This window comes from Diospyros lotus, chromosome 8, assembly GCF_014633365.1.
Source record: "Diospyros lotus cultivar Yz01 chromosome 8, ASM1463336v1, whole genome shotgun sequence".
Lineage (NCBI taxonomy): Eukaryota > Viridiplantae > Streptophyta > Magnoliopsida > Ericales > Ebenaceae > Diospyros > Diospyros lotus.
The window spans coordinates 39,817,725-39,844,532 of record NC_068345.1 but is presented as its reverse complement, the minus strand read 5'-3'; the positions used below and the strand labels follow the sequence as shown (position 1 = coordinate 39,844,532).

The 26,808-nt window shown below is 38.3% G+C and overlaps 4 protein-coding genes across 4 annotated transcripts; 1 reads left to right on the top strand and 3 right to left on the bottom strand.

Moving 5' to 3' along the window:
• Window positions 1-252: 252 nt before the first annotated feature.
• LOC127808808 (protein STRUBBELIG-RECEPTOR FAMILY 3-like) lies at window positions 253-7,657 on the bottom strand. The gene is made up of 18 exons (XM_052347444.1): window positions 7,634-7,657; window positions 7,409-7,526; window positions 6,722-6,904; window positions 6,162-6,291; window positions 6,015-6,086; window positions 5,538-5,603; window positions 5,343-5,414; window positions 5,177-5,248; window positions 5,009-5,080; window positions 4,854-4,919; window positions 4,686-4,751; window positions 3,442-3,824; window positions 2,899-3,284; window positions 2,170-2,441; window positions 1,716-1,854; window positions 1,308-1,429; window positions 1,040-1,196; window positions 253-814 (listed from the first exon to the last, which is right to left on the bottom strand). The coding sequence occupies exons 3-18, from the start codon at window positions 6,819-6,821 to the stop codon at window positions 752-754; spliced, it is 2,238 nt and encodes a 745-aa protein (XP_052203404.1). The 5' UTR covers window positions 6,822-6,904; window positions 7,409-7,526; window positions 7,634-7,657; the 3' UTR covers window positions 253-751.
• A 6,117-nt stretch (window positions 7,658-13,774) lies between these two features.
• LOC127808177 (uncharacterized) lies at window positions 13,775-15,060 on the top strand. Its single transcript, XM_052346587.1, has one exon. It carries the CDS (start codon window positions 14,002-14,004, stop codon window positions 14,773-14,775), a length of 774 nt encoding a protein of 257 aa, XP_052202547.1. The 5' UTR covers window positions 13,775-14,001; the 3' UTR covers window positions 14,776-15,060.
• A 1,057-nt stretch (window positions 15,061-16,117) lies between these two features.
• Window positions 16,118-20,087, bottom strand: LOC127807870 (uncharacterized). Its single transcript, XM_052346042.1, has 2 exons — window positions 19,509-20,087; window positions 16,118-16,614 (listed from the first exon to the last, which is right to left on the bottom strand). The coding sequence occupies exons 1-2, from the start codon at window positions 19,785-19,787 to the stop codon at window positions 16,423-16,425; spliced, it is 471 nt and encodes a 156-aa protein (XP_052202002.1). The 5' UTR covers window positions 19,788-20,087; the 3' UTR covers window positions 16,118-16,422.
• Window positions 20,088-22,440: 2,353 nt separating this feature from the next.
• Window positions 22,441-23,770, bottom strand: LOC127808656 (F-box/kelch-repeat protein At1g16250-like). Its single transcript, XM_052347226.1, has one exon. It carries the CDS (start codon window positions 23,509-23,511, stop codon window positions 22,441-22,443), a length of 1,071 nt encoding a protein of 356 aa, XP_052203186.1. The 5' UTR covers window positions 23,512-23,770.
• Between the last annotated feature and the right edge of the window lie 3,038 nt (window positions 23,771-26,808).

Below are 26,808 nucleotides of genomic sequence, written 5' to 3'. Positions count from 1 at the left end.
AGATCCATGGTGATGTAAACCGTATTAAAGCTAACCCAAAACCACTACTGAGTAAAAGGCAGACCAAAACGGTATTTTAGATTAACTTAGGATGGGATTAAGATATGTGTCAAGATTCTAGAATTTAGAGGAAAGTTTATAATGTCCCATACCGATAGTGTATTGGAGAGATTTTGGGTTACGTTACTTGGACCTATGACCTTAAAAATTAGCTACATACTTTTAGGCCAAGAGCTGTAGTGTCACGAGTGATACCATATAAAAGTCACAGAATTAGAGTAGGGAAGGTTCATGAATACAAATTTGTTCATTCCTTGCGACAATTACGAAACACAAAGGCACAAAGAAATCAAACACATAAAAGTTACACATTTGGGGACACCACAAATATTTACTTACACCAGAAAGAATAAATCACATAAAGAAAGAATCAAGCAAATGTTTGGGTGAGCACACACTATAACAAGCACAGCAGAGACTTAATGAGCAAACACAGTCCAGCCAGATCCAGGGCTCAGAGAATAACAGGTGCCTGAGAAGAATTTACAGGGGCAAGTGTTGTACCTGCAGCCTCTCTATTCAAACAAGTGTTTAGTTCCCAGAGCCCAGCAAGTCGAAAATCAGCTTCCATATCAGAAACATTCACAGGAGATTCTTACGAACTGTCTCAGGACATTACCATATGGTTTGTAGTGTGCTCATGTTGGGTAGTTCGTTCGTTCCCAGTGCAGTCGCTTGTTCGGGGATTTCATTAGATCATGAGTAAAAGGTTCTCGACGATCTCAGACATGGGTGGCCTAAATTCAGGCTCAGGCTGCAGAGAAAGATAAGATATCAAGATAGCTGTTCTCAGTAAAGATGAATTACTGAAGCAAAATAAAATCACATAAATAAAAACTCGATTTTATAAGGAAGTAAGAAAGTTAAAGGTTTATCAGAACATTTTAACTGTTAAGTTCATACAATCAACACTACTAAACCCTATTTGCACCTTTCAAGACAACCGCACAAAATACAGCTAAATATATACCAAAGTTACCTGAAGGCATAAGGAGATTATATCTGCAAAGCGGGACAAAGCCTTAGTAGAATATGCTCCATTTAGAGAAGGATCAACCATCCTTGATAGGGCATCTATATCATGAAGCCGAGGAACTGCCCATCTTACCAGAAATTGCTCCCCTCGGGGCCGCAACCTAGACATCACATTTTCAGAATGAACATAACTTTAACCACTCCAAACTTAAAAAGATAAACCTATTTGTAACTTCATTCAAAAACTATCATGAATAAATCAGATCATAAACCTATCATAAGATGTTTTCCCTGTGAGGAGCTCCAACATAACAACTCCAAAACTGTAGACGTCACTCTGGCTAGTATAACTTCCCAACTCAAGCTCTGGGGCACCATAACCATAACCTGACAACTGAAAATTGCACCGACTGTTAGCAGCAGTTTAAGAATTAGGGACAATTACTTACAACCTTATAACATAAAACAAATTGGCCATCAAGTCAAGCTGATATGGCATGCCATAGTACCGTCACTCAAAGAGGAACATGTTTTTTTATTTGCCTTTGATTCAGTGCTTTCCTAATTTTAGTGAAAATTGCATCATTCTAAACCCATTGATATAGCTATGTCAAGAAACATGTTGAATTAAAAGTTTCAATTTGTAAGCCCACTTCAAGGGTATGATGACAAGGAATTACCTGGCTTGCGGAAATGGATGGCGCTAGAGGAGCCAAACCACCATCTGAGACACGTACTCCAAGCTCATCATCAAGAAGGATATTGGCAGACTTGAAATTTTTATGGACAATTGTAGGTTGACAAACTTCATGCAAATACCTTTGTAAAACAAAATATACTACTCAGTTACAAGATAATGGGCATGCAAGGCCCTATACTGGCACGAAAACGCAAACTAACATGACATTGCGAGATGATGTAACGTTCCACTAAACTCAACCACCCGCATAGGATATCTACTATAATACTCAACAGCTGAGATAGACAACTCTTCTCTAAAGTCTCCCCTGTGTTTTTGGTTTTTCAAAAACAATATCCAATTAAAATGATAATATTTTCTAGATGCAGCATATAGATTTGGTGAAATTTATGATAATCAATCTTCTATTTCTCTAAGGCAGCAAGGCTACTTACTCCAGGGCTCTTGCAGCTCCAAGAGCCAAGCGGATGCGCATGTTCCATGATAGTTTCTTATGGGTTTCATCATCCGTGTGTAGTGCATCATAAAGTGTTCCATTTCCACAGTACTCATACACAAGTAACTTCTCCCCATGCTCAGCACAGAAACCCAGGAGCGCAACTACATTGGGGTGGTGAAGCTTGGAAACACTAAGTACTAGCTCAAGAAAATCTTCATTGCTCTGCTTTCTGCAAGCTGCAGCATTGAGTTTCTTGACTGCTAATATCTGCAAAATTAAGGGAAGAGAAAAAAGCTAATTTGGGTCAGAAAACATTCCATGTTCAGAAAAGTACTTGAAATTAGCATTGGCGGCATCTCACCAAGCTTCAAATCAAAAGAAACCATTCAAATTTTCTATATTCAGACCTATAAAAAGGCTAAAAAAGCTTGTTAACGTAATTAAGATGTTCTGCAAGCTTTTATAATTAATATACTGCCACATTATTGATTTCAATGGTCAAAAGAGAGAATAAAAGAAGTTGCAAAAACAAATTTAGCTTATACGGTAAACAAATCAAGTACGTAAATTTAAAAGAATAAATATTTGCAGGCCCACTGGCAAAGGAGCTTGAATTGACGCTGGGGCAGGCCTCAAGGAAACCCTCAACAGAAGCACTCAACTAGCTAGCACCAGAAAGAAAGGATAGAACATACAAGTCTTATTTTTGGAATAAGAACGTTACCTTCCCACTAGGAAGCTCAGCCCTATAGACAGTGCCCAGCATGCCTTCTCCAATAAGATTTTCCTGAGAAAAGCTATTTGTATATTCTTGAAGTGATGAAATGGTGAATGTCCTTACTGATCTGTTAGGTGGTCTGGTCATGGTTAGTGAGGAAAGAATTGGATCTGCAGTATCCTCATCAACTTGAAGAAACGGAGGAGGCGGGGGTGGTGTCAGAAAATCAACATCCAGTTCTGTCATGTCAATCCTATGATCCTCCTTGCGCTCTGGAATAGTGACCGTTGTCTTAAAATCTGTCCGTTCAGCGACTGGCTTTAACCTAAAACTGTTTGTTTCATGATCATTTCCATGTCTAAGTGCTGGCCTCAAATCTGCCTCTTTATAACCTGCTCAAAATTCTCAATAGACCATTTACCGAGTGAAAAGACAAAACAAATACAAGATGAAAAGTATAAAAGGAAAACAAAAACAAGAGGGGGGAGGAAGCCAACAAAGGAGAAGGCCTTAAAAGTATAAATAAGCAAATGGTAACAACAGAGTTACCTTTTTCTAAAGGGCTATACAATTTTGGGAAAGGTTCACTGTTCTTAGGCTTCTTTTCAAGGTCGTTATATTCACTCATTTCATGCCTCTTGGTAATTTTGCTACTTGGTTGACTTCCTTTGCAGCATCTAGACATATAAAGACACAACCCTAAGGCAACCACTATAAACGTTAAAACCCCTGCAATAGCAATCCAAGTGACCCTTTTAGTCGTCAAAAACTTTCCTCCTGGTCCAGAATCTGATATTATTATTGGCACAGTGGGTGCAAATGCCCGTTGTCCCGTAGTTAATTCAGGAGATGGAGCCCTGGATGGAGATGGTGAAGGAGCAAAGGCAGGGGGGGAAGGGATAACAGTAGTGTTGAAGGGATTTCCTGCTCTCCTGCACAATAAACACTAATGTTACCTAAATGCCAGATAAAAATATCACATAATCCTAATACAGAAAAATATCATTTCTGGAAAGCATTCATATTAATAAGAATAATATACCAAGGGACTGGTACCTTCTATCATTTACAATTGATAGTACCAAAAATGCATTAATTGCATTGCAAATTTTATTTGATCATTTCCCAATTGGCATAACCATTGTATGACATCTTTTAAGAGCCAAGGCATTTTTTTGTTCAGGAGTTGTACTAATGCAACAAGGAAATTTGACATATAGAAACTGAAGCTCTGACACTAACAACATAGTTTTTATTACATCAAACAGAAGAGGGGGAGGATAACAAAAAGGAGAAGAAGATAAGTAGCAACTTTTAGAGGATAACGCTGTTACTAAAAGGATTATAATAGTGAAAAGAAGGACTTGAGTAATTGACAATCCAACTTTAACAATTGAAGAAATTACTAGATGGATACCAACTATTGAAGTGGAAATTTCTATCAAATCGGTCATTTCCCACAACCAAAGATTCCAAAGATTGATTAAGAAATTCATTTATGATAAAACAATAGGCATTACTCAAAACTAGATTCTGTTTTGTCCATACAGTACTTAATAAAATTAAATACAAAATGATATTATCCTTGCTGACAGAAAGAGATTTAAAAATAATTTTTTCTTATAAGCATGTCAGCTAAGTTTGATATTGGTCAAAGGGGAAGGTCAAATATAGTAAAATCATATGGGGAAGCACTAGCTTCCAAGATAAGACTTTTATGTAACACCATCACAACCTGATATACCACAGGTAAGCAAATTCATACAGAAACATAAGAAGTCCATGTTCCAAACCTGAAATTTGGAATGTTCAGCAAATTTGCAGGGATAGGCCCAGAGAACGAGTTATTTTCAATGTCCCTGTTCAAGCAGCACAGGTTATGATCTCCAAAAGGCAAAATGCAATACAACAATAAGAATCTAAATAAAATTTTGAGGCAACAATGCATGACAGAAGAGTACAAATCATTTAAGGGAAGATCTTGTAAAACATTGAGGACCCCAGTTAGCTGATTGTTTTGCAAGTGCCTACAACACAAAAAGCATGTATATAAGCTCACGAAGCTAAAAGGCAGAAAAGTGCAACATTGGGAAATATTATCCTAATAATTACTAACAGTGTAGTAAGAGATGACAAGTTCCCCAGGGAAGGAGGCAGCTGACCACTCAAATTGTTACCTGACAGATCCCTGCGAACCAATAAGTGAGTGGATCAAAACAGATCAGAACCAAAAATAATCAAAGTATCCATGAATGGACAATGGAGAAATGACAAGGAACCATACAAGTTTACCAAACCCACAAGTGGCTGAAAGGCATCTGGAATATTTCCAGTCAAGCGGTTATCATTAAGCGACCTAAAATGAATAATGACCATAATTGAGAAAGGGATGAAAAAAAGTGACAGTGATCACCTCAAAGCAAAGTTTCAGCAAATTGAATAACACTTACAAGTCTGCTAGTTGACCTAATGATGATAAAGTATTTGGGATGCTTCCAGTGAACTGGTTACCCGAAAGAAAACTATGTCAAAAAGAAAGCATGCGTTCAGTAGAAAATCATACTGATATGTGCAGAGGCATATAGTAGTACCTAAATAAATCAGTTAGGTAAATAACTCTAAAAAGAAATAGCAGTAAAACTTACAAGCTTCTAACAGTGGGCGGTAAATTGGAAGGAATACTACCCCCAATATGGTTGTTGCTCAGATCCCTGTTTCATTAAGTAGCTCAAATTCAATTACTTCCTAAGAAGCAATAATAAATGCAATAGATTTAAAGAACTGCAAGCAATTATACACTGGGCCAGTACTTTAATGCCTCCACCCCTAAAAAGGAGAACCAACTAGAAAACTAACTCTTGAAGAAGAAATACACAGAGACATATGCCTCCCTTATAGCCTTAAGGTCACCTCACTAACCGTACATGGTATTGGAGACGCACTACCAGTCCTAGTGACTTAAAAAATCATGTTATGGAACTTAACCATCCCATGAAAGACACAGATGAACTCATATATTCATGATTAGGTACTTACATGATTGACTCTGAAATCATCCTATAGCATTCACCAGCATGATGTGAAATGCAAATGGACACACCTATTCATGAAATGGTACTTACATTTGTATGACAGAAGTGAAGTCTTGCAAGCCATCACCAAGCTCACCCCCCAAATTTGCGCCGCTGAGGACTCTGTCAACTTGAATAGCTTAAACATAAGTAATACTTCCCAACAGTTGACATAATATAGGGAAATGGTTAACGTACATTCCAGTTATGTTGGCATTAACACACTGTACACCTTGCCAATGTTCTGCACAAGGATCGCCTCCAATTGGAACCCACCCAGGAAGAATTGGGAAGCCCAGAGCAGCATATAAACTATTTATAGCAAACACTGAAAAATAAAGCAACAAATTAATTAAGCGATCACTGCTACCTACAAGAAGGCTGCCACTATTGGACAATCGAGAGGATCAAATGCATGCAGCTTTACTCTCAGATGCAGAGAGGTTGTATCTATAACTTTAAAAGAGTTAGATGTATTCCAGGAAAGGAACTAAAGTGAAACAGGAAAAGGTACTCGGTAATAAATTATAATGATAATCATACACATCTACTTAATGTTCAAAATGGGATGAAAACCTTAGATTACAGAAGTTAATTGACTATATCCTCGGGGAAAAGTAAGTTGTCAAATTAACTGTCAAGGACTTCTTCCATATGCATATATACATCTTTTAAGAGGTCTTCCAAAAATGTAAACATGTTAGCATACATTCATATACCAAAACTACCCAAGGCAGAAATGGGGTGCTATGATTTACCATCTCGAGGGTCCGTGGTTCCGCGGCACATCGGCATACCAAAGAATGCTATCAGCCCTAAGAAAATCCATACATGCCTCTGCCAATTCACATAACCCATCTCCAACAGTGTCTAACCCAGAACTCAAACTCTCTTTTCTCAGATTTTCTTTGTTCTGTTGGCTATTTCGCTCGACAAATTTCCTGGAAAATGAGCATCTCGAAACAAAAAAGTAAGGCAAGAATGGAAAAAAAGGGGGGAGAGGCAAAGGCAAAAGAAAACCCACAAATTTCGCACAATTCAAGCAACTCAAACGAGTTTAGAACCAAAGGTGCAACAGACAGAGCAAACTCTTAACTATTCACGGCGAAGTAAAACCAGAGAACGAAAGCAAAGCACAGTTCCAACTGAAGCACAAAAAGAAACGAAAGAAAGAAAAACAAACCCAAATGTGGTTTTACATTTACATAGAACACATACATTCGGATGCCATATCATTTCAACTCAAGCACTAAAAATAAGGAAAAGAAAAAAAAAAAAAACCAAAGAGAGCACATACATTGATACATTTCTACGTAAAATAACAAAAAGACAGCCATTAATTTACCAGAAAAGATACAAAAAATAAAATCAAAACCCAACTGAAAACAAGAGACCAAACCAAACAAATACAAAATTTCCGGTTGAAGAACAACGAGAACCCTAACCTGCAGCAGAGTTTGCAGTCGGAGAATGAGAAAGGAAAGTTGGGTTTCTTTTGCAGAAGTCGGAGCGGACACAGTGCAGAGGCAGACAGGGTACTGTATTTAACGTTGTACGTAACCTCTGTAGTTGCGAGAGAGACAGACATGTATTAAGATCCTTATAATTCGAAAACTATTTAAGAATTAATATGAAATTCGGATTTGGTATAAAATGAAAAATAATTGTACCGTTGGGTGGCTCTAGAGAACGTTACTTGGTTGGGCTTTTCCACCTTTGAATATAGTGAAGCCGAATTGGTTAGGTAAGCCCCCTGCCTCTGCCCCCTTGTAGGTCCACTCCAATCAAACATGGGCAAATTAGGTAACGTATATATTTCTTGGGCATAATTAAAATAAAAAATTTAACACAACTTAGTAAGAATGTTCAAATTTCGATCTAGATCTATAAAAGTTCAACTCGATTGAAAAATTATATTTGGCCTTCAATTTAAAAAACTTAAATCCAAAGGACAGCTGAAATGACCCAAATGCCCCTCAGGGTAAGCATGACTGACTGAATAGTTAATGCCCTTATGCCTAAGATTTAATTTAATTATTATTGTGCTCAGAGTTTATCCTTCATGTGGAAGATGGTGGTCCGTCGTTGTCTCTCTCTTATTTGGATCAATTTAATTTACCCTTCATCCTTAGTAACTTGTTCAAGTTAGAACAGCTAGCTAGCTCTGCTGGTGGGATGAACTGGCTGGCTACAAATGCAGCAGCAAACAAAAGGCATTGCTGCTGGCAATCTGTCTATGATGTACGTAATACTTAAAAAGTAAGACGTTATCATTCAAAGCATATATAGTGAGGGATTAATTAATTAAATAAGATTTACAAAATTTAAACACAAAATCTTAAACTTTATTATTAGTACCATCACTTGTTAGTGTTACTAAAGCATAGCATAATGCTTCCTTGTCACACACACCTCTCTCTCTCTCTCTCTCTATATCTCGGCAGCCCGCTTTCCGTCCACAAAGAAGCAAGGCAAAATGGCACAATCGGTGTTCTAATTGAAGCAGCAACATGCGGCAGTTTGTCAGCTCAGCTGTGTAAGAAAGATAAGAAAAGTAATGCAAATCAATCAAAGACTCATAGAGAGCGAGAGAGAGAGAGAGAGAGAGAGAGAGAGAGAGAGAGAGAGACATGTTAGAAGGCATATATATTTATTTGTATATATTTTCTGGGCATGTTGGGTGGGGGAGGCTTCAGAGCCAAGATGTGACATGAGAGAAAAGTGAATGATTTGTTGAGAAATTGCTGCGTGACATAAATATCAAATATTAATTTAGTCAAATAGTAGGGTGCGCATTCTATCAATTGGATTATCAAATCAATTAAATATTTTTTTAAAAAAAAAACTAAACTAAATTGATCTATAAATTGAATTGAGCGGAACTGTCAATTTCAGTGGGTTCAATTCATTTATTTCGATTAAGCCAAAATTTTACTAACCCCTATCAAATAGTTGCTCTCTTTAATTTTCTCCTCAATAACTATATGAAAGTTTGTAATGAAATAAATAACTATAATTTTTTATACAAATAACAAAATTAAATCTTAAATGGGTGAGAGGAACCTATTTTAAGATTTCTTTTAACGATCCCTCTCTTTAAGTAATTAATAATTTCTAGATTTTTTTTATATTTTTGTATCATGCATAATTAAATACTGAAATGAACCTATGTGAATTTTATCGAACTAATTAATTGTTTTATAATCTAAAATTTTAATTAATAATAATATATTTAATAATATTTGAATCATATAAGTCACAGTCACTGAAAAAGGAAGGGAACATAGATTAGTGCTTATTAATTAGATTATTAATAAAGAGGGGGAGTGAGATAATGGTTACTCTCTTTAGTGATGGAGTTCTTATACCAATGAATAAAAGGAAAGATATTTATACCTGATGAGTGACTCTAGTGGTAAGAACAAGGAGTGGATATGGTTGAGGTCTTAAATTGAAAATCTTATGAAGACATTATACGGAGATTATACCATAATTTATTTGAAATATGGGTTAGGTTGAGGCCCATCTTTTTTGGAATTAATCGAATAAAGTTGAAAATATTATAAGTTAATAAAAAAAGAAAGGAGGACTCTTGCATAACAAACCATAAATGTGTGCCCACGTGACCATATTCCCACATTATTAATGTAGCCCTAGCATGGACCATTAGTGTTCTTAGATTTTATCAAACCATAACTTAGATTTCGAATCATGCACATTATTGTTTGATTGGCACTTGGCTTTGTGTTGCATTGGTTAAACTGTCCTTGGGTTATTTATTCATTAGTGCATAGCTCCATAGAGATCAATCGTCCTAAGATTTGACCCATTGATATTTTAAAATTTAGATGTATTGTGAAAGTTTTAAAATAACATAATTCATCCATTCATGTAGACTGGACTGTACCAGCCCGGTCTTAACCTTTGGCCCACGGTCCAGTCTCGATTTTCAGCCTACAGCCTAATCTCAGCCTTTGGTTCACGAACCAGTTTGCAGTTCAATCCTAGTCTTGCGTAAGCATGTAATAGCATCATTATAGTGGCAAGCTGGATACTTCCGCACTCGCTCCAAATTTCATCCTTATTAATGACAAATCACATCCCCATTCATGACAGATCCCATTTATACTAATGACAATTTCATTGTCACCATACCTAGAGACAATGTATGTTCTTTTCTAATCTATTGATACTCTGTCTATTTACTCTCTTGTTTATTGGAATGTCAGAGTACTTATAAGTGCCGGCCATTCTTGTAGTGGCCCACTACCGGATAGTCCCGCTAGCATAGGATATCCGAAATGAGGTCATCACAAGTGTGATATAGAACAATAACATACAACACCATAATACTATCCTTAGATAAACTCAGCTGAAGCTAACATAAAGGTTTACAACATCTTAGACCATAGTCTAAACAAAATGAAATACAAGGGCACTAACAAATTTTACAACATAAAATTTCCTCACACTTGCCCTCATCACAAATGCTAACATAGACCATCTAATTTGGAAGGTCTCTGTACACTTCTAACCCTGGGCTTTAGCCCCACTGGGCTCGCCCTCAACCACTGCTCTACTTGTACCTGGAATGACATGAGAGTAAACAAGGTGAGCCACAAGGCTCAGCAAGTGTATTTATAAAGCATGGAGATATAGAATCAAAGGCAGGGATAATCAAGATAGAATAAACAACTCTATGAGGAGATATTAGTATAACGCGACTCATAAGTTCTCGGTTTACATTAATTTCCCATGCCGTGATTATTACATATATTATGCACTCGTTCCCATGCTCATGCATATGCACCAATAGTAGGGAATTTTTTCTGCATAATTCTCAAGGCTCTCACGGCCTATATATATATATATATATATCCATTCATGAATATATATACATCATGAAAATACATCAACAAATGATAACAATTTGAGCCACGCCTTCTGGGTTGATGGCCACCTCACCCGCGTCAAGCGCTCATAGGATATCCTTTCTCATCCACGGACTTAGCCGTCGCGCAAAATAATAGGTGCGCAAATCAGTATAATCATGCATCACATATGCATATCCCCATTTCATGTCAATCCTCAATGATTAAGAAAAATCTCAAATCATGCTTAACATGCACAATTACATAAATTAAAGTGTGCACTATCTTATGATCACAGGGTAAATTTTAATACATTTATTGACTCATACTTATAGAAATGTCCAAACCAATATTTACGGTATATTTTTACCCCAATAATAATCGCAAGGAATCAAAATTTATACATGCAAGAAACACTAAATCTTGCATGACACTAGACCCTAATGAATAAATGTCATTCCTTAAGAAATGTAGGGTGACACAAAACCCTGTTTAGATTTTTGCAATGTTCAACAAGAAAACGAATTAATATTGCAAGATTTATCGAAATAAGGAAAATAAAACCCTTTTATCCAACAATGAGGGTTATCAAGAATAATTCAAAAAAACAATGGAAGAACTATACAAAAATCATAATTTTAAACGTAGGAATGATAGACTACATAGGAAGAGTTGAATAACAACATATTTCAGAAATTTCCAGATTTCAAGCATATTTTCAAAAATCCAATCTAGGCTCAATATTTGGTAAAATACCACAAACGATATACCAAATAAAAGCCTAATGAGTCTAGTTTCTGGAAAATCAACTAGATTTGAAATCGGAAATAACCACAAGGAGATATTCCACAAAAACCGAAACAAGGCAGAATTTGTAACAGTAATTTACAGAATTCTACATAGAATTCAACAAGGTTGTTATGGGTACAAATCATAACCAAAAATTTCAAATCTTATACCGAATCAAAGCCCATGAAGTCTATTTTATAGAAAAAATAAATGGATCACAATTTGGATATAACCACAGAGCATTATACCCCAAAAACCGAAGCAAGAACAGATTATTCAAAAACAGAGCAGAAAATTTCCAGATTCTGGGCAAGAATTTACAAGGATACTGTAGGCTCAAAACACAGCCAAAAATTCTAAAAAATTTACCAAATGAAGATTATCAAGTCTAGTTTATACAAAAACAAACGGATCTTGAATCGGATATAACCACAGAGAGTTATACCCTAAAGAGTACAACAAGGTCAGTTTACTCGAAAGCAGTAAAATTTCCAGATCTTAGCAGGGATTTACAAGGCTATAACATGATCAAATCTTAGTCAAAAAATTCGATTCTTGTGTCTAAAATGAAGCTTAAGATGTCTAGTTTACAACCCAACAAACGGATCTCAATTTGGATATAAACACAAGGAGTTATAGACCAAAGAACATAACATGGTCAGTGAATCCGAGAATAAGAATTTAAGAGCAACAACTTAAAAATGAAGGAAACAAGCCTTCTAAGATGGAAACAAGGTTGAAGAACTTGCATTAAAATATAATCAAGAGAAGAAGAACTTACACAATCATAAGGAGAAGAAGAAGAAGAAGATCTTGAATTTGAAACAAGAAGGAAGGGAACTTGCCTTAGATGGTTGCAATCCAAAGAGATGAAGACACCCCTTGAAATTGAAAATTCCATAGTCTCCACTTAAAGCTTCAATGAAGAAGAACAATGGAGGAAGAAGAGACAATCGGGAGAGGGAGAAGAAGAAGGGAACAAGAAAGTAAGAAGAAAGAAAAGGAGGAAAAAAAATGTGGGAGACTTGTCTCCCAACTCCTTTCAATCCATCTCCCTTTTAATTTTCTCTAATTTACCCTTCATACTAACACACACAATTCACATATCTCTTACCCATTTTGGTCATTTTACCATTTTCTTAATCTTTTTTTCTTTTTAATTAAGATACCATTCTCTATGCCCATAGCCCAAGCCCAAGTCAAAATATATAGCCCAAGCCCAAGTCAAAATATATGGCCCAATCCAATTAAGGCCCAATGGACTTTTCTTGAGATTTGGGTTCAACCCAATTCATTTACACTTAAGATTTAATTATTTATCAATGGTCTAATTCAAATAAGGCCCAAACCCATTTAGCCCACAACTTTGAGACTTTTTCACACCAAATATTATTTTCATTAATTTACCCCCATTACCAACTCATATAATATTTTTAACAATTAATTAATAAAGGCAACAACTCTAATGTGCAAACTAAAATACCCATAACACCTAGACCCACTAACGGGTCGTTACAATTCTTGACGAATCGATCACCAAAATCCCTTCCTTGTCATTGTGAGTCAATGTCCGACCATCCCTTTAGATTGGAAAGAACATAAACTTCCAACATAAACTAAGTAAAAGTTAATTAATATAGTGTGATACTATTTTATTTGTGTAATATATATGTGTTTAATTAATATAAATATATAATATGAGTGTGTTTATTTTTAAGTGTTTAAATAACATTTTTTTTTAACGCACCATTGCGAGTGCCTTCGCTGTTCGGCCCCATGATTTTAGCATAAGAGATAAATCAGGAAATCTAGTAAGTAGATTTTAACCCCTAACACAACAACAAATATGAGGGTGCCAAGTATTTTTCATTTTTTAGGGTCGTTCTTTGCCTGCTGAACTATCTTCTGACTGGAGTTGGAACACGAAATCTCGGGATCCAAAAAGTAACACTCCATCATATTTTTTCTTTGCCGATTAATCTATGTTATGGTGGCGTTTAAATAGCATTTTTGAGTAATATAATTGTTGTTATTTGATGTAAAAAAAAAAAAAATTAAGGAAGATAAGAGTGGACGTGGGAGGGGTAAAAGGGGAAATAAATTGAATTTAATTCTCCCTCCTCCTCCTATCTCTTTCGTCATATCTCTTGCAGAGATCGCTCAATAAATATACACTTCCCACGTCTCTTCACTTCCCCTTTCAACTACCAGTTCCCTCCCCTCAAATCTCGTCGGAAAACGCCTTCCGCCACCCCAATTCCGCCAATTCTCCACCACCACCACCACCGCCCAAATGAAACCCCAGTTTCTGATCCACTACCTCTATTTGTAGAACCGCATAAATAGGTTTGTTTTTCTTTTACTGAGGAAGCAAGCAAATGGGTTGCTGTGTCAGTACCAATTCCAAGCCCGCATCTCCGCCCAAGGACCACCACCATCGTCATTCGTCGTCGGCGAGATCCGCCGACTTCCGCCACTCCAAGGCGCCGCCGCCGCTAGAAGAAGAGACCGTGAAGGAAGTCCTGTCCGAGACTCCGAATCCGAAGCCACCTGTCCCAAAAATCCAAGACGAGAAAGAGGCTAAGATCCAAGAAGACGACGCTAGCGATGTCGGGGATAAGACGCCGTTTACGGCCACGGAGGTCTCCGAAGTGTCCGACATCACCAGCTTGAGCGAGAGCGTGTCGACGCTGACAGAGAGGAGAGAGGAAGACGAGGGTGAGGTCCGGCAGAGGGTGGCTAGATCGCCGTCGAAGCTCCGGCGGAGAGGGAGTACGCCGGCGGTCGGAAAATCCCCGGTCAGAAGGTCGGATCCGTCTCCGGGCCGGGTCAGACTGGTTCCAGCAAGAGAGAGGCCGGGCGTGGCGCCCGCCGGGCAGAGACAGGACTCCGGGGACGTCAACATGCGGAGGTTGAGGTCTCCAGCTAAGCGCGGGGCCGAGACCGGAGCTGCAAGAACGGCCGGGCTGGGCCGGAGCCCGTCGGATAGGAAAACGGGGAAGTCTCCGGATCGGGTCAGATCCGACCAGTCCGAGAAGACCCGAAAGGTTCGGGAGACCGCGGACAAGGAGGCCGCCACGTGGCCGCCACCGACAGGCAACGAGTCTCTTGAAAACCCGCTCGTGTCCCTGGAATGTTTCATCTTTCTGTAGAGCGAGTCCACAGAGAGGGAGAGAGAGAGCCGTGGGCAGAAACTGTAATTATGGACTTTCTCGGGGGTCAATTGTGGAATGACGATACGGCATGGGGCCGAAAGCTTACTGCTGTCCTTCATTTTTGTCCTGCTTAGCGTAAAAAGAGTCAAAAGCCAAACATCAAGTTGGCTGGTGAAATTCCAGAATTACCTTTCTTCTCCTTCTCCGGTATGTATTGTGTCTGTCTGTGTCCCACTGTAGTTTTGGCTGTGCAATTCCAGAAATCAATGCCATTTATTGGTCTCTCTCTTCGCTTTAATTCCCTTTGCCGTTGGTTCAAGGGTATTAAAAAAATAGTAGATTTTCAACTTAGACCCTATAATAATAATAATAATAAATCTAATGCTATGTGTAATTTGATAAATATTTAGGTCAGCGTCGATTAAAATGAGCAAAATAAGTTTAAATGCTAAAATATTTTCAGAATTAAAATATTAAAAGATCAAGATAAGGTTATTAAATATTTTAAAATTTTTATTAAATTATTTGTTAAATTTTTGAGAACGTATGAGTTATATTTTCTCTTATATGTAAAATTTTAGATAAATTTATTTAGATAATGCATTCAATTATGTTTGTCAAATTTATCTGGTGATCATTGGAAAAGAAGTCACATGACTTCTTATTTGAATTTTTTTAGAAATAATATATATATCATTTAGTGCATTTCAAAAAATTTAACAAATATTTTGATAAAAATTTTGACATGTTTCACAGCTTTATCTTGACTATTCGATATCTTAGTTCGAAAATCATTCCAATCTTATTTTGATACAGTTTTATCTTACTCATTTTAACAAACGTAACTTTAGAGAGGGGGTGAGATAAATTTATTTTAACAATCTCAAATAAAAAATTATATAACTTTTTTTAGTGTATTGCTGGATAAATTTAATAAATATTATAAAAATATATTTATTTAGAATACATTTTATATTTTATATTTTAATCAACAAACACTAGCTAAAAAGTCTAAAACATGAGAGAGGGAGAGATATATGATTGTACAAAATAGTAATTGTAATATAAAAATTCGGAGCCGTTGAGATGAGCGGACTTTTTGACTTTTAAGGGTGAGGATTTGGAAATAGGGAGTGGCCCTAAATTTATTTAGATAGAGAGAGCCGTTAAAATTGTTTTTTTCTCGGTGTCTTGTATCTATCTGCAAGCCAAACAGGCAAATATAAATTTGTTTTCTTGAGATTTGTTTGTTCCTGGAATTCTCCGAACGGGCAAGACAACGGTCGAGGAGTTCTTTTCAAATCTAACCTCCGAATTGAACATCAATTCAAAGGAAAACGAATGCAAATCTGTTGGACATTTCACGCAACAAATCGATTCTTTCTCTGTATCCCACATAAGCTTCAATCCTCAACGGCTTTACAAGGAGACAGACAACGGGCAATCCGAGAACTATGAAAAATATGAGTCTTATGACAGATCAATATAAGTGCATGCAAACCTAAGAATTGCCTGATCTGCCAATGTCGAGTTGGCTCTTAGAAAGCACGAAAAAGCAGTATATACACAGATTCAACAGCCCTGGCATAAATATTGCCCAACTTGAATCCCCCGTTCTTGATGTACAGGGAGAGCATTTGAATGCTAGTTTTCTTGGATCGTGTTCGAACTTGTGCTTGAATCAGGGACGTGGGAGAAACGAGGAAACGATTTGGGTTGATGGGTGGGCCACGAGACGCGTTCTGGGGGGCAAGGAACAGGGGCTGGGTGAGCGATGAAGGTGGGAATGTCTTCTCCAGGCATCAAGACTGAAACTTCTCTGGCATTTGCAGATATCTGAGGGATGGAAGATTAACAGTTCAATTCAACATAGAAAGCATATAATTCCGGAAAACTGCTAAGGTTTTCAATGGCTTTAAGTAAAATAAAGGAACTTCTCAAAACTATTAAGACAGATTTTAACCAGTCTGAGGGTAGTAAACCGATGAACCACACCAATTTGGAGTCATAATTATCAATTCTGATGAAAGGGAATAGATTAGTATTTCTAAGAGAGCATAAACAAGCAAAAATCAACTTAAAAAATGGAGCTTATCACATGGTTTGATGATGCAAGATCCCATTTTACCTGTTCTTCCTAAACCTTGAGCAGTTTATAATATTATGTCAACAACTGGCATATATATTTGACTTTTTCTTTCACAGACGATTCTTTAATGGGGATAATAAAAAAATTAAAGTGCTAAAGTTGCAAGGCACTGCGTTTTGTAGAAAACTTTGTAATGAGAGTTGTTGCTCAAGTAAATGAAAGCAAGAGCAAGGAAAGTACTAGGTTTCTGCCCTACCTGCAGCCATGATATCGATTTCATACAACATTGTGCATATGAGGATCTCACATTCCTTCTACTAGTGGGAGAGCTTATTACATACACTTTAGACACTAGGGAAGCTTGTTTCCATCACTTGGACACATGCAAAAGAGATCAGATGTCCATAGAAAATAGCTTGGGAACTGACTTTTTAATATATCCACTACTTCACCTTCTTTAAGCTTTCCAACTTTACAATTTCTAGACTCTAATTAGTTAGTGACTAATCTTATTTTCAATGTATAAGATGTAAAATACGATTTCTTATTGTTTTCTAGTGTTCATGACATGTAAACTGTTCTAATTTGCTTGGAACTTTCGTACTTAGTGTCCACATGACGTCAGTCATATTGCTGTTGTTTCTGTATAGATGAATGCATCATAGCTGCAATATCTCCACTATAATTTGCTCATCTCCACTAAGCCATTGTACAGAGGACTAGGCAAGTTATCCACCAACCAAAAAATGGCGGCTCTTCGAGACAGCATTTCAAGGGGCACAATTATGGAAACTAATGGGTAGGTAATCCTACAAAATAAGCCACAGTTTACTGTACGTAAAATATGCTTTAAGTTGCTTATTTGTTGAAGCCTGTAGAGTATTTCTTCAATAATAGGTAAACTTGAAACACAAGAACAGTTACTAGCCTTAGATCTCCCCGTCTCTATCTATGGTCAAATTCTATATAAGTCATATCCTAGAACATGTTTAAGGGTTTCTTCGGTTTATCCACTTGCCTTACAAGTGAATCTACTAGTCTTTTTCTAACATGTTTAAACTATCTTAATCTTGTCTCTCTCATTTACTTTCAATGGGTGCCATTCTAACCTTATTAATGTATAATCTAGTTTTTTATGTTTTTGTTTCTTGTATGGCCGCACATGCATTTTAACATTCTTATTTTACTTACTCTTTATGTTTTGAACATCCTAGTACCTAGTGCCAACATTTTTAGCCATACAACAAAAGATAAACTTGAATCCACAATCGAAAGTTAAGCTCTGAACTCAGGTTTTGAGCAAGAACACACAACAGAACCCTGTTAAAATGAACAGTAATTAGGATCCAAGGAAGCTGCTGCTTTATGACATTCACACAGTTAGAAAAATTGCTCTACACAACATTGTACAGCAAACGACAAGTTCTTCAGGAAACATGTCAAGCCTCCGCCGATCAACTTTATACACAAGGCTAGACATTCCAAAGCCCTAACTTTATGCACAAGGCTTGGCATTCAAAACATTTTCCCAAAGGTATAAGTGCCATCATAGAGCTCTATAAAACATAACTAGTGTGGGCTCAGATAGCTTAGTCCAACTCTCATATGCCATTGGTATAGTTTAATTAATAGGCACCTTCCTTTACGTAAACAGTTGGATATGTAGTTATGAACATTTAAAGCCGGATAGTGGGCAATGAACTAAGACTTGCCCACAACGTATGTTCTCGCCCTGTCCCCAACTCCGGCAGTGGCCATGCTCGGCACCATAAATATGGTAGTGATGGGCCTAACGGGTACCATGTACACAGGTGGGGCTGATGCAGTGGCTACTTACATATAGCATATAGTCCCGGGGCTTTCTCACCCGGTCCAACAGAGCAACTTTTCTTCTCTCGTGGGCCTGTCGCCATATATCTTAATTAAGAGACAGCGTAGTTTCTCGGTGTCTCCATAATTGGGGAAACATGCACATGACTATATGTTTAAGATAATGCTTGAGTAGTTTACCGAGTAATTTACTTTGTCAACCTAGAATTCTTTTATCACTACCATTATAATATGAACAAGTTTTGTATGCTTCAGCTACTAAATTAGTGAATCCCAAGTCACTTCTGACTTTTAATATTGTGAACACCAACCACTAAATTTGTTTAACAAGATTAATTTAGTTTGTAAGGTCCTGGAACTTCACAAAAGATAAACATGTTTCGAGAAAGCATAGGCAAAATAAGGTAGTAATGTAATGTCTAAGGTTTGGCCAGTCCTTGCTAATGGATTCTTTCCTTTGTCCTTTCTTTTGCATAAACAAAAACGAAATATTAGTGTGTGACTAATAAGAACTTAATGAGAACGAAGATCAAAGACTCAAATAAAGGCTTTTGGAAGAAGCACAAAATCGAGCAGAAACAATTGTCAAATATACAAAACAGAGAAACCAAAGTGTTTTCCAGACCAACAATCATCACTATCTGCATAGATAAGGGGAAAATTTTCTTTCTCAGTTTCTTTCTTCTTCTTCTTTGTTTTTTTTTTCCCCTGGGAAAAAGGAAACCAAAACTATCAACAAAACAACCAAACCTCATAGTAAATCAGAAGTATATGTTTCAGAACTAAAAGGGCAATGGGTGGAATTACTCACTTTGGGAGAGGGAAGGCCAGGCTTTGCATTGAAACTCATTTGGGACTCCATGTCGCGACGGCGGCCGGAAGGCGACGAAGCTGGTGAGGTGGGTCTGAGAAACCTCTCGAAAATGGCCATGACAAGGAACATGGAGATGAGAATCGCAGTGGCAACAAACCCAAAAGAAATGGCATTGACTGAGTTGTCAAAGTGTCTCCAATGCTCGTCCCTCTGCTGCTGGGTGAACGGCGGAGGAGCACCGGCCGGCGGCCAGCCCCAGTGAGCTCTTTCCGCCATTTTTCCTCAGCAGAAGCTCACCATCGTTATGAATTTGGAGAGAACGAAAAAAAACCTAGAGAGCACTGGACTTGAAAGACGGTTATGGCAGTTTATGCAGATAGAGGGAGAGAAATATTCAAGGCTTCTTTAGGCCATTATCAGAACAGCCATGTATGTACCTAATAAAACCTGATGTGCAGAGAGAGAGAGAGAGAGAGAGAGAGGGAGAGAGAGAGAGAGAGTATGTGGACTCACTTTACAGACAGATGACCAAAGGGTTGAAAAAGAAAGCTTTGGGATTTGGATATATAGCTAAAATATTATACGAAGAGCTCTCCTTTTCATCCCTTCTCAGGTTTTTCTCTTTGACATCCATCAAATTGGAAACTGCAATTTTCTTTCCTTTTCCTTTTCAAATTGAAGTGAATCTTCAGGCTGTTTTGACTATTGTGCAATGCAAATTACCAGAAAAAGGGAAAAAATGAATTTCCACCTTAATTTTTGGTCAAATAATATAGAACACAAAAGGGTTATTTCTAGAAGTTGCTTAGGTAATCAGGTAACGCTAAAACAAACAGAAGTTAATATTTTCACTAATTTCAAATTGTGGGTAGCGTTCCCTCTTCGCCATTCATTACTAATCAATCGTATACCAAATAAGCAAATCGAACAACATGTATAATAACACGTAAATAGAACCAAATGAACATATATTAGAACAGTAGAAGGTTTGTTTGGAAGCCAATTCCCCTTCAAGCACACATGCAGGAGAAGGTCCAGGGCAGGGCAATAATTTGGCCGCAGAGTTTTGCATTTTGCACAATATCATAGCATTTATTCCATGGGCCCTGCCAGCTCCCCCAGCTACTTCCTTTCTTTCTCAGTTCCAAGCTTTCCAAAAATGGGGGCAGGCCCAGTAACCCTGCCCAACTCTGCCCCTCATAAACCCTCCTCCTATCTCGCAACTAAACATCCAAAATGCCACTCCCTGGGTATATGGTCTACTGGTCTTCCCCCACTCCAATGGCATTTTGGAAATTAGAGTCCACTCTGGGGGCATTTGGTTGCCCACTTCTGTCCAAGCGAGAATTTTCAGCCTTCCAGGGAGAGAGAAGCAGAGAGACAGAAGAGAGAGAGGGCAGAATTTGGGGGGCCCCCAGTTGCCCCTTATATGTTTGACAAAATGACCCAATCAGCTTCCGTGGTCTGCTTTCCCATTCTAAATCATCATCAATTGATTTTACAAGCTTTGTGAACAAAGTTTCCCACCAAAAATCTAATTGATTTTTTAAAAAAATAAAATAATGTAGCAATAATATTTTCCCGATTGTATAATATTATATTCATTATATTATTTTTAATATTTAATTACTATAAATCACATAATTTTATATGAAAATGTAAATAAAATTATAAAATTCTTTACCGAATAGAATCTAATAATAAAGCTTCTCCTCTGATTCATTATTCGGTAACCATCACATGCTTAATGTCGGTTTATGCGCCCACTCTGCCAAAGCCCGGGAGCCCGCCTCTGGCCCATTGGTCCCCTCCCCAGGCCCACTTTGTACATTTGTCAATTCCAAAAGCCCATTTTCCACCTACAGAATAATAAAACTAGTTTATATATTTTTTAAAATTGTCATAATGATTAAATGATATTATAAATTCTATATATGATAAGAACATAAATAAGATTTGAGATCATTACAAAAGCTTATTATCTTAATAATATTTTTAAATATTTTCTTAAAACAGATCATTTTCATGTATAACTAAAAGGCTTCCTTTCTTTCCTTGGCCATCTTCTCCGACACATCAGCCATCCAGGTCGCCAGAATGGTCCCCTTGTCCGGACGCCCCAGATCCGTCTTTGCGGCGGAGCGGCCACCAGGACCGTCGGATCATGAGACGGTCGTCAGATGAAGCCCCACCGGCACGCGCCGAAAGGGCGGCACGTGCGGGTGTGTGCTGGCGTGCGGAAAAGTAGTACTGTGAATGTACTGTGTGTGGGGCTGAGGTTTGACTGTTTGAAGGGGTGAGAGGTGGCACGTGAGAGCAGGGTTTCGCACGTGGAAACTCTGTTGCTTTCGTGTCTGTGGACTCTGGTCCCCGCTCGTTCGTTACTTTTGATGGTTACACAAGGGTTGGGCTATGGTGTGGATGGGCTGGCCCATTAAATAGGAGACTTGGGCCACGATCAATTCAGCATGGCCCACTACAGATGGAAGAGATTGATGTTTTCCTTAATTACATTTAAATTGAAGAATTCCATTTAAATAACATTAATTTTTTGTAATAATAATAATAATAATATAGTAAAAGAAGGAACGCCATTAATGTTATGAAAAAATAGATACGAATCCAAGATGAAGCATTAAAAATATGGGGCCACTTTGGTGAAGCGCCACCTTTATTGACCTATGAATTAACATGCAATTTGGAGCTTTACGCAAAGCAAAGCAAGCATGCATGCATGAGATTTCCATCATGACTTTTGACGGCCAGACCTTTAGCCCATTTTGCACCAACACCATCCTTAACCTTAAGCAAACAAAATACCCATCAACAATACTCATCAGTAAGTATAAGTTCAATTCAACGAACATTTAAAAGAAGATATGGTGATCGAGTCTTTGTCCTTAAAAGAACACAAAGTTACTTAGTTTATTCATAAAGGAAGTTGAACCACACAACAATGGCTACATAACTCTTTCTCTCCCTCATCTTCAACGGGCTCCTGACTCTTCCATCTCCCTTCAGTCGCTGACGTGTCAAACACGTGGACCATCACCTTTGTGCTCGACGAACTCCTCTCCGTTCGATGCCCCGACAAGAAGTATAAGTGGGTTTTGACTGGGGCCATAGTTAAGAAGAATCGTTGGATCGGGGTTCGAGAGATGTTCAGTTGTGATCCATCAATTATATACCACAGATTGAGTTTTCCATCGTAAGCTTCAATGTGGCCTTTCCATGCGTTTAGACAATCCCCAGAGCTAAATAGTCGATCGCTTAAGGCCACAATTTGATTAGGTGGCACATCGAGTTGCCACATCCGTGTCACGAGGTCCCATTTTCCACTTTGTATGTTGTACACCTCAGCAGAGCTTCGATCCACATAAGGAACAATCTTGTCCATGTCACCTCTCTCCGCAAATCCCCCGATGACGTGGATCTTCCCTTCCCACGTCACACCCACACATTTGTATCTCAAGTAGTTCATGTTCGGGAGGATCGTCCACTCGTCGAGTGATGTGTCGTACACCTCGGTGGCCGAGGTGCCCCTGGCGCTTGACAGCGTGGACTGCCCCCCAGCCACGTAGATCTTATTGTCGCTGACGGTGCACGCAAAGTCATACCTAGCTAAATTAAGCGGTGCGCACGCCGACCATTGATTCGATCCAATGTTGTAACGTATGACCGTGGATATGATTTCAACGTTGACCTGGAGAAAGTCATCGGATCCGGCGGCAGAGGGAGCCTGCTGCTTCCGGCAGAGGCGGCCGCCGATGATGTAGACGGAGTCTCCGACCGAGGCCATGGCGAAATCCTTCAAGACATGGTTTTCTGTCACTCCCGGGATTTGGCTAACATAGTCCCACGAGTTCTCGGCCGGGCTGTAACACTCTATCCAGTTGGAATCAGGCCCCGGCTCTCTCCGGCAGAACGAGGTGTAGACCCGGTAGCGGGAGAGGGAAGCTTCTGGCGAGGTTGGCGGCGGAGGGGAAGGGAGAGAGCCCATTGAAGTGGTGGGGGAAGGTGATCGAGCGGCGGCTATGGCACGTACATTTAATGGCCCAAAGGGTGAATGTAAACATATATATATGTAAAATAAGGTAGATTATTTTGGGTGTGGTGGCGGAGAATACGAAGAAGAAGATCGAAAGCATCGTACGTCTAGGAAATGGATGCGGGGACAGGGAGAGAATTGGAGTTGTCGATGATGAAATCTAGGGCTGCGTTTGCAGGCCGTTGTTGTCTCTTGTATTGTCGATGATGAAATCTAGGGAAGAGAATTGGAGTTTGGCAATGGATGTTAATGCTAAGCCATATATGGGCCCACGGCCCATGAACTCAACTCCATATGCTGTCTATTTCTTCCAACCCAATACTTAATTTGGGCCATTTCTGGCCCAAATTATCATCACTGACTTCTACAAATCATCCAGAAAATCTAAGACAAAAAGGATTCTGACGTGGACCCAAAAATAAAAAGAAAAATTACGAGGTTGAGATGTGTCATAATTCTTCCTGTTTATGAACAAATTTAACTGTGGCTTACTCACATATAAGGTAAAGTTTACCAAAATTGATGTAGCATTAAAATCCTTTTAGTTTAAATACATATAAATATATATATATATGTTATGAATATATTTCGGACCACATTTCTTATGGACTGGACTTGACCCAATAGGTTGGCCCAATCTCTTGAAGTCCAAATGGGTCCAAGGCCAAGATTGTCAGGTCAAGCTCGCACGTCGCCGAAACTCGAGTTCAGACCATGAAACCAAGCGAGTTCCCAGCGATACTGTCAACTCGTTGGCCAAACCGTTCAGCTCGTGTAACAAAAAAGATCGCCGAAAAAGTGGAAGAGATGTTCACCTATCTTATCAGAGGCAAGCTAGATCCTTGATAATACAGAACACACTCCCGATTTTATGAAATTGATGACACATTGTCCCTTTGATATTATCCTTTCACTTTTGGATTTTATATAAATTGCAAACATTTCACACTATAAATAAGGGTAAAAAACCAATATAAAGGGGAGATGACAATAATATATTATTATTTTGTTAGAATAATCAAAAAATAATTATGAATTAGGTATCATTTTAACCGAACCACGTAAAAACTTTCATGCGTACTGCTTGCTATTTGTTCATCTTCTTTGCATTTGTGCTCATTTTCTCATTGCAAACTTACAAATTTCGGTCGCCCAACTCCAAACAACAAAATATATATGTATATTTCTTTTCACAGGCCTCTCAACAACACAAATAAGTTGTAAATAAGTCATTAGGTAGGGTGGGTCAGTAATAACAAAAGTAAATCATAGTACTTAAAATATCAACATTTTACCTCTCAAATGGGAGAGAATGACAAGTCATATCTGATAACTGGACCCATTATGCACATGCACTTAGCTGCAGTGTGACAGAGTTGAAAAACGTTGCCTTGGCTGAGCTAAAGATGGAAGATATACGAGAGAGCCATGGAGCCAGAGAATGGGACAAGGGAATTAAATGATGGGAATATGTGGAGGGGAAAATGGCCACAGAGATGAAGACAAAATATGGGAAGAAGAGAGAAGTTGTCAAACTACCATTTTAACTTTCTATATTTCCCTCCTCCTGGAGACAAAAGGGTCTGGGTTGCAAAAGGGAAGCTTTGATTTTGATTGATCATAGACAAGGCCTCTTGCCTCTTTATTACAACAAAATGCAACTCCATTGACATGTCATTGTCAAGATATATATATATGTATATGTATAGGTAACATTCAGTTCACCTTGAGATCATGAGCTAACCTAACACCCCCACCCACAATAATATTACAACACACATGCATGCATGTTCAAGTAGTTAGATCAAATGCATATGATTGCATATTTGTAATTTATGGATGTCTGAGTATTAAAAATTGTATCTTTGTAAAAACAAAAAAAGTTAATGAAAAAAATACATTCAAATATGAAATTCTCTGAATACGACATGCGATCAAATGTGTATGCAGAGTTATGAAGACTAGTGCGAGGTAAAACTATATATTTATGTATATTTTAAATATAGTCAAAAGAAAGCCAAAAACAACTTTTTCAGAGTCAAAAACTCAAATTGAACTGTTCAAAAGGATTTACACTTAGAATAAGAATTCATCCTAGAGCCAAGGAAATGGGGTTCCGTGAAAAGATCACTCTTGATATATAGTACTGATCATATATGCCACCACATAGACAGGCTCTCTTCCCAAGCACATTCTCTCTCTCTCTCTCTAGATGATCGATATCTCATGGTATTTGATCTTCCCAATGCAGCGGCAAAAAGCAGGCATAGGTTGGGGAGTCTGAGTGCAGAAGCGGCAGAGCACATGTTTTCTTCGAAACCATAGAGATTTTCCAATCCATTCTAATTCCTTTGACCCACTGCCCCATAAACAAAAAGGATCCAAAACTCCCCGCCTTTTATCGCTTCACTTTCCAAAATTCTACAAGAACAACTCTCCCCAGCTCCAACCCCAAAAATTAATCCTCTTGTTTGAGCTTCCCAATCACCCATTTGCAGAAAAACAGTTCCAAACCCAGCCTCAGTTGTAATGGGCTTCCTGGGTGGAAGCCTGGAATGGGTGAACGATTCCAGGTGGAAGAAGCAATGGAGGAGCCTTTTCTGGCGAGTGAGAGCTGCAGTGAAGAAGGCAAGCAGCTGCAAACAGCAGCGGAGATTCAAGTTCCAGTATGATCCATGGAGCTATGCTCTCAACTTTGATGATGGATACTGCTGCCGTTTGGATTTGTTGGGTGAAGAACAAGAAGACGAAGAAGAAGAAGCATTTCATCATGAGGAGGAGGAGGAGGAGGACTTCTCGGAGTTGGCCTCGACTTGGCTTTATGTTCTCTGGGTGGAAACTTACTACTAATGTCTGGGAAATTTTGCTTGGCCTCTGCCTCTGTTTATCAACTTCTTCTTCTTATTTAAATCTCTATGTTTGTATTATAACTTGAAACTTCTGTTTTCTTCCTATATAATTGAGGTTTTAAGGCAAACAGTGGAGCAACTTTCCCATAGCACTACTAGGGGGATTCGTGTATTTTTCTTTTCTTTTGAAAACACAGTGAGGCCTCTATAATATAGACATATTTATTACAAATCCTTTGAAGAAGTTTTAACTGCGTCTTTGTCTTTAAAATGCACCACTCCACTTAAAAAGTAACCAGTTTCTAAGAAATATTTTCCTAATCACAACGCCAAGGGGTGTTCTTGGTAGACGTTGGGGTTGCTTGATTTCTTATATTTGTTAGAAGATGAATGCAACTGC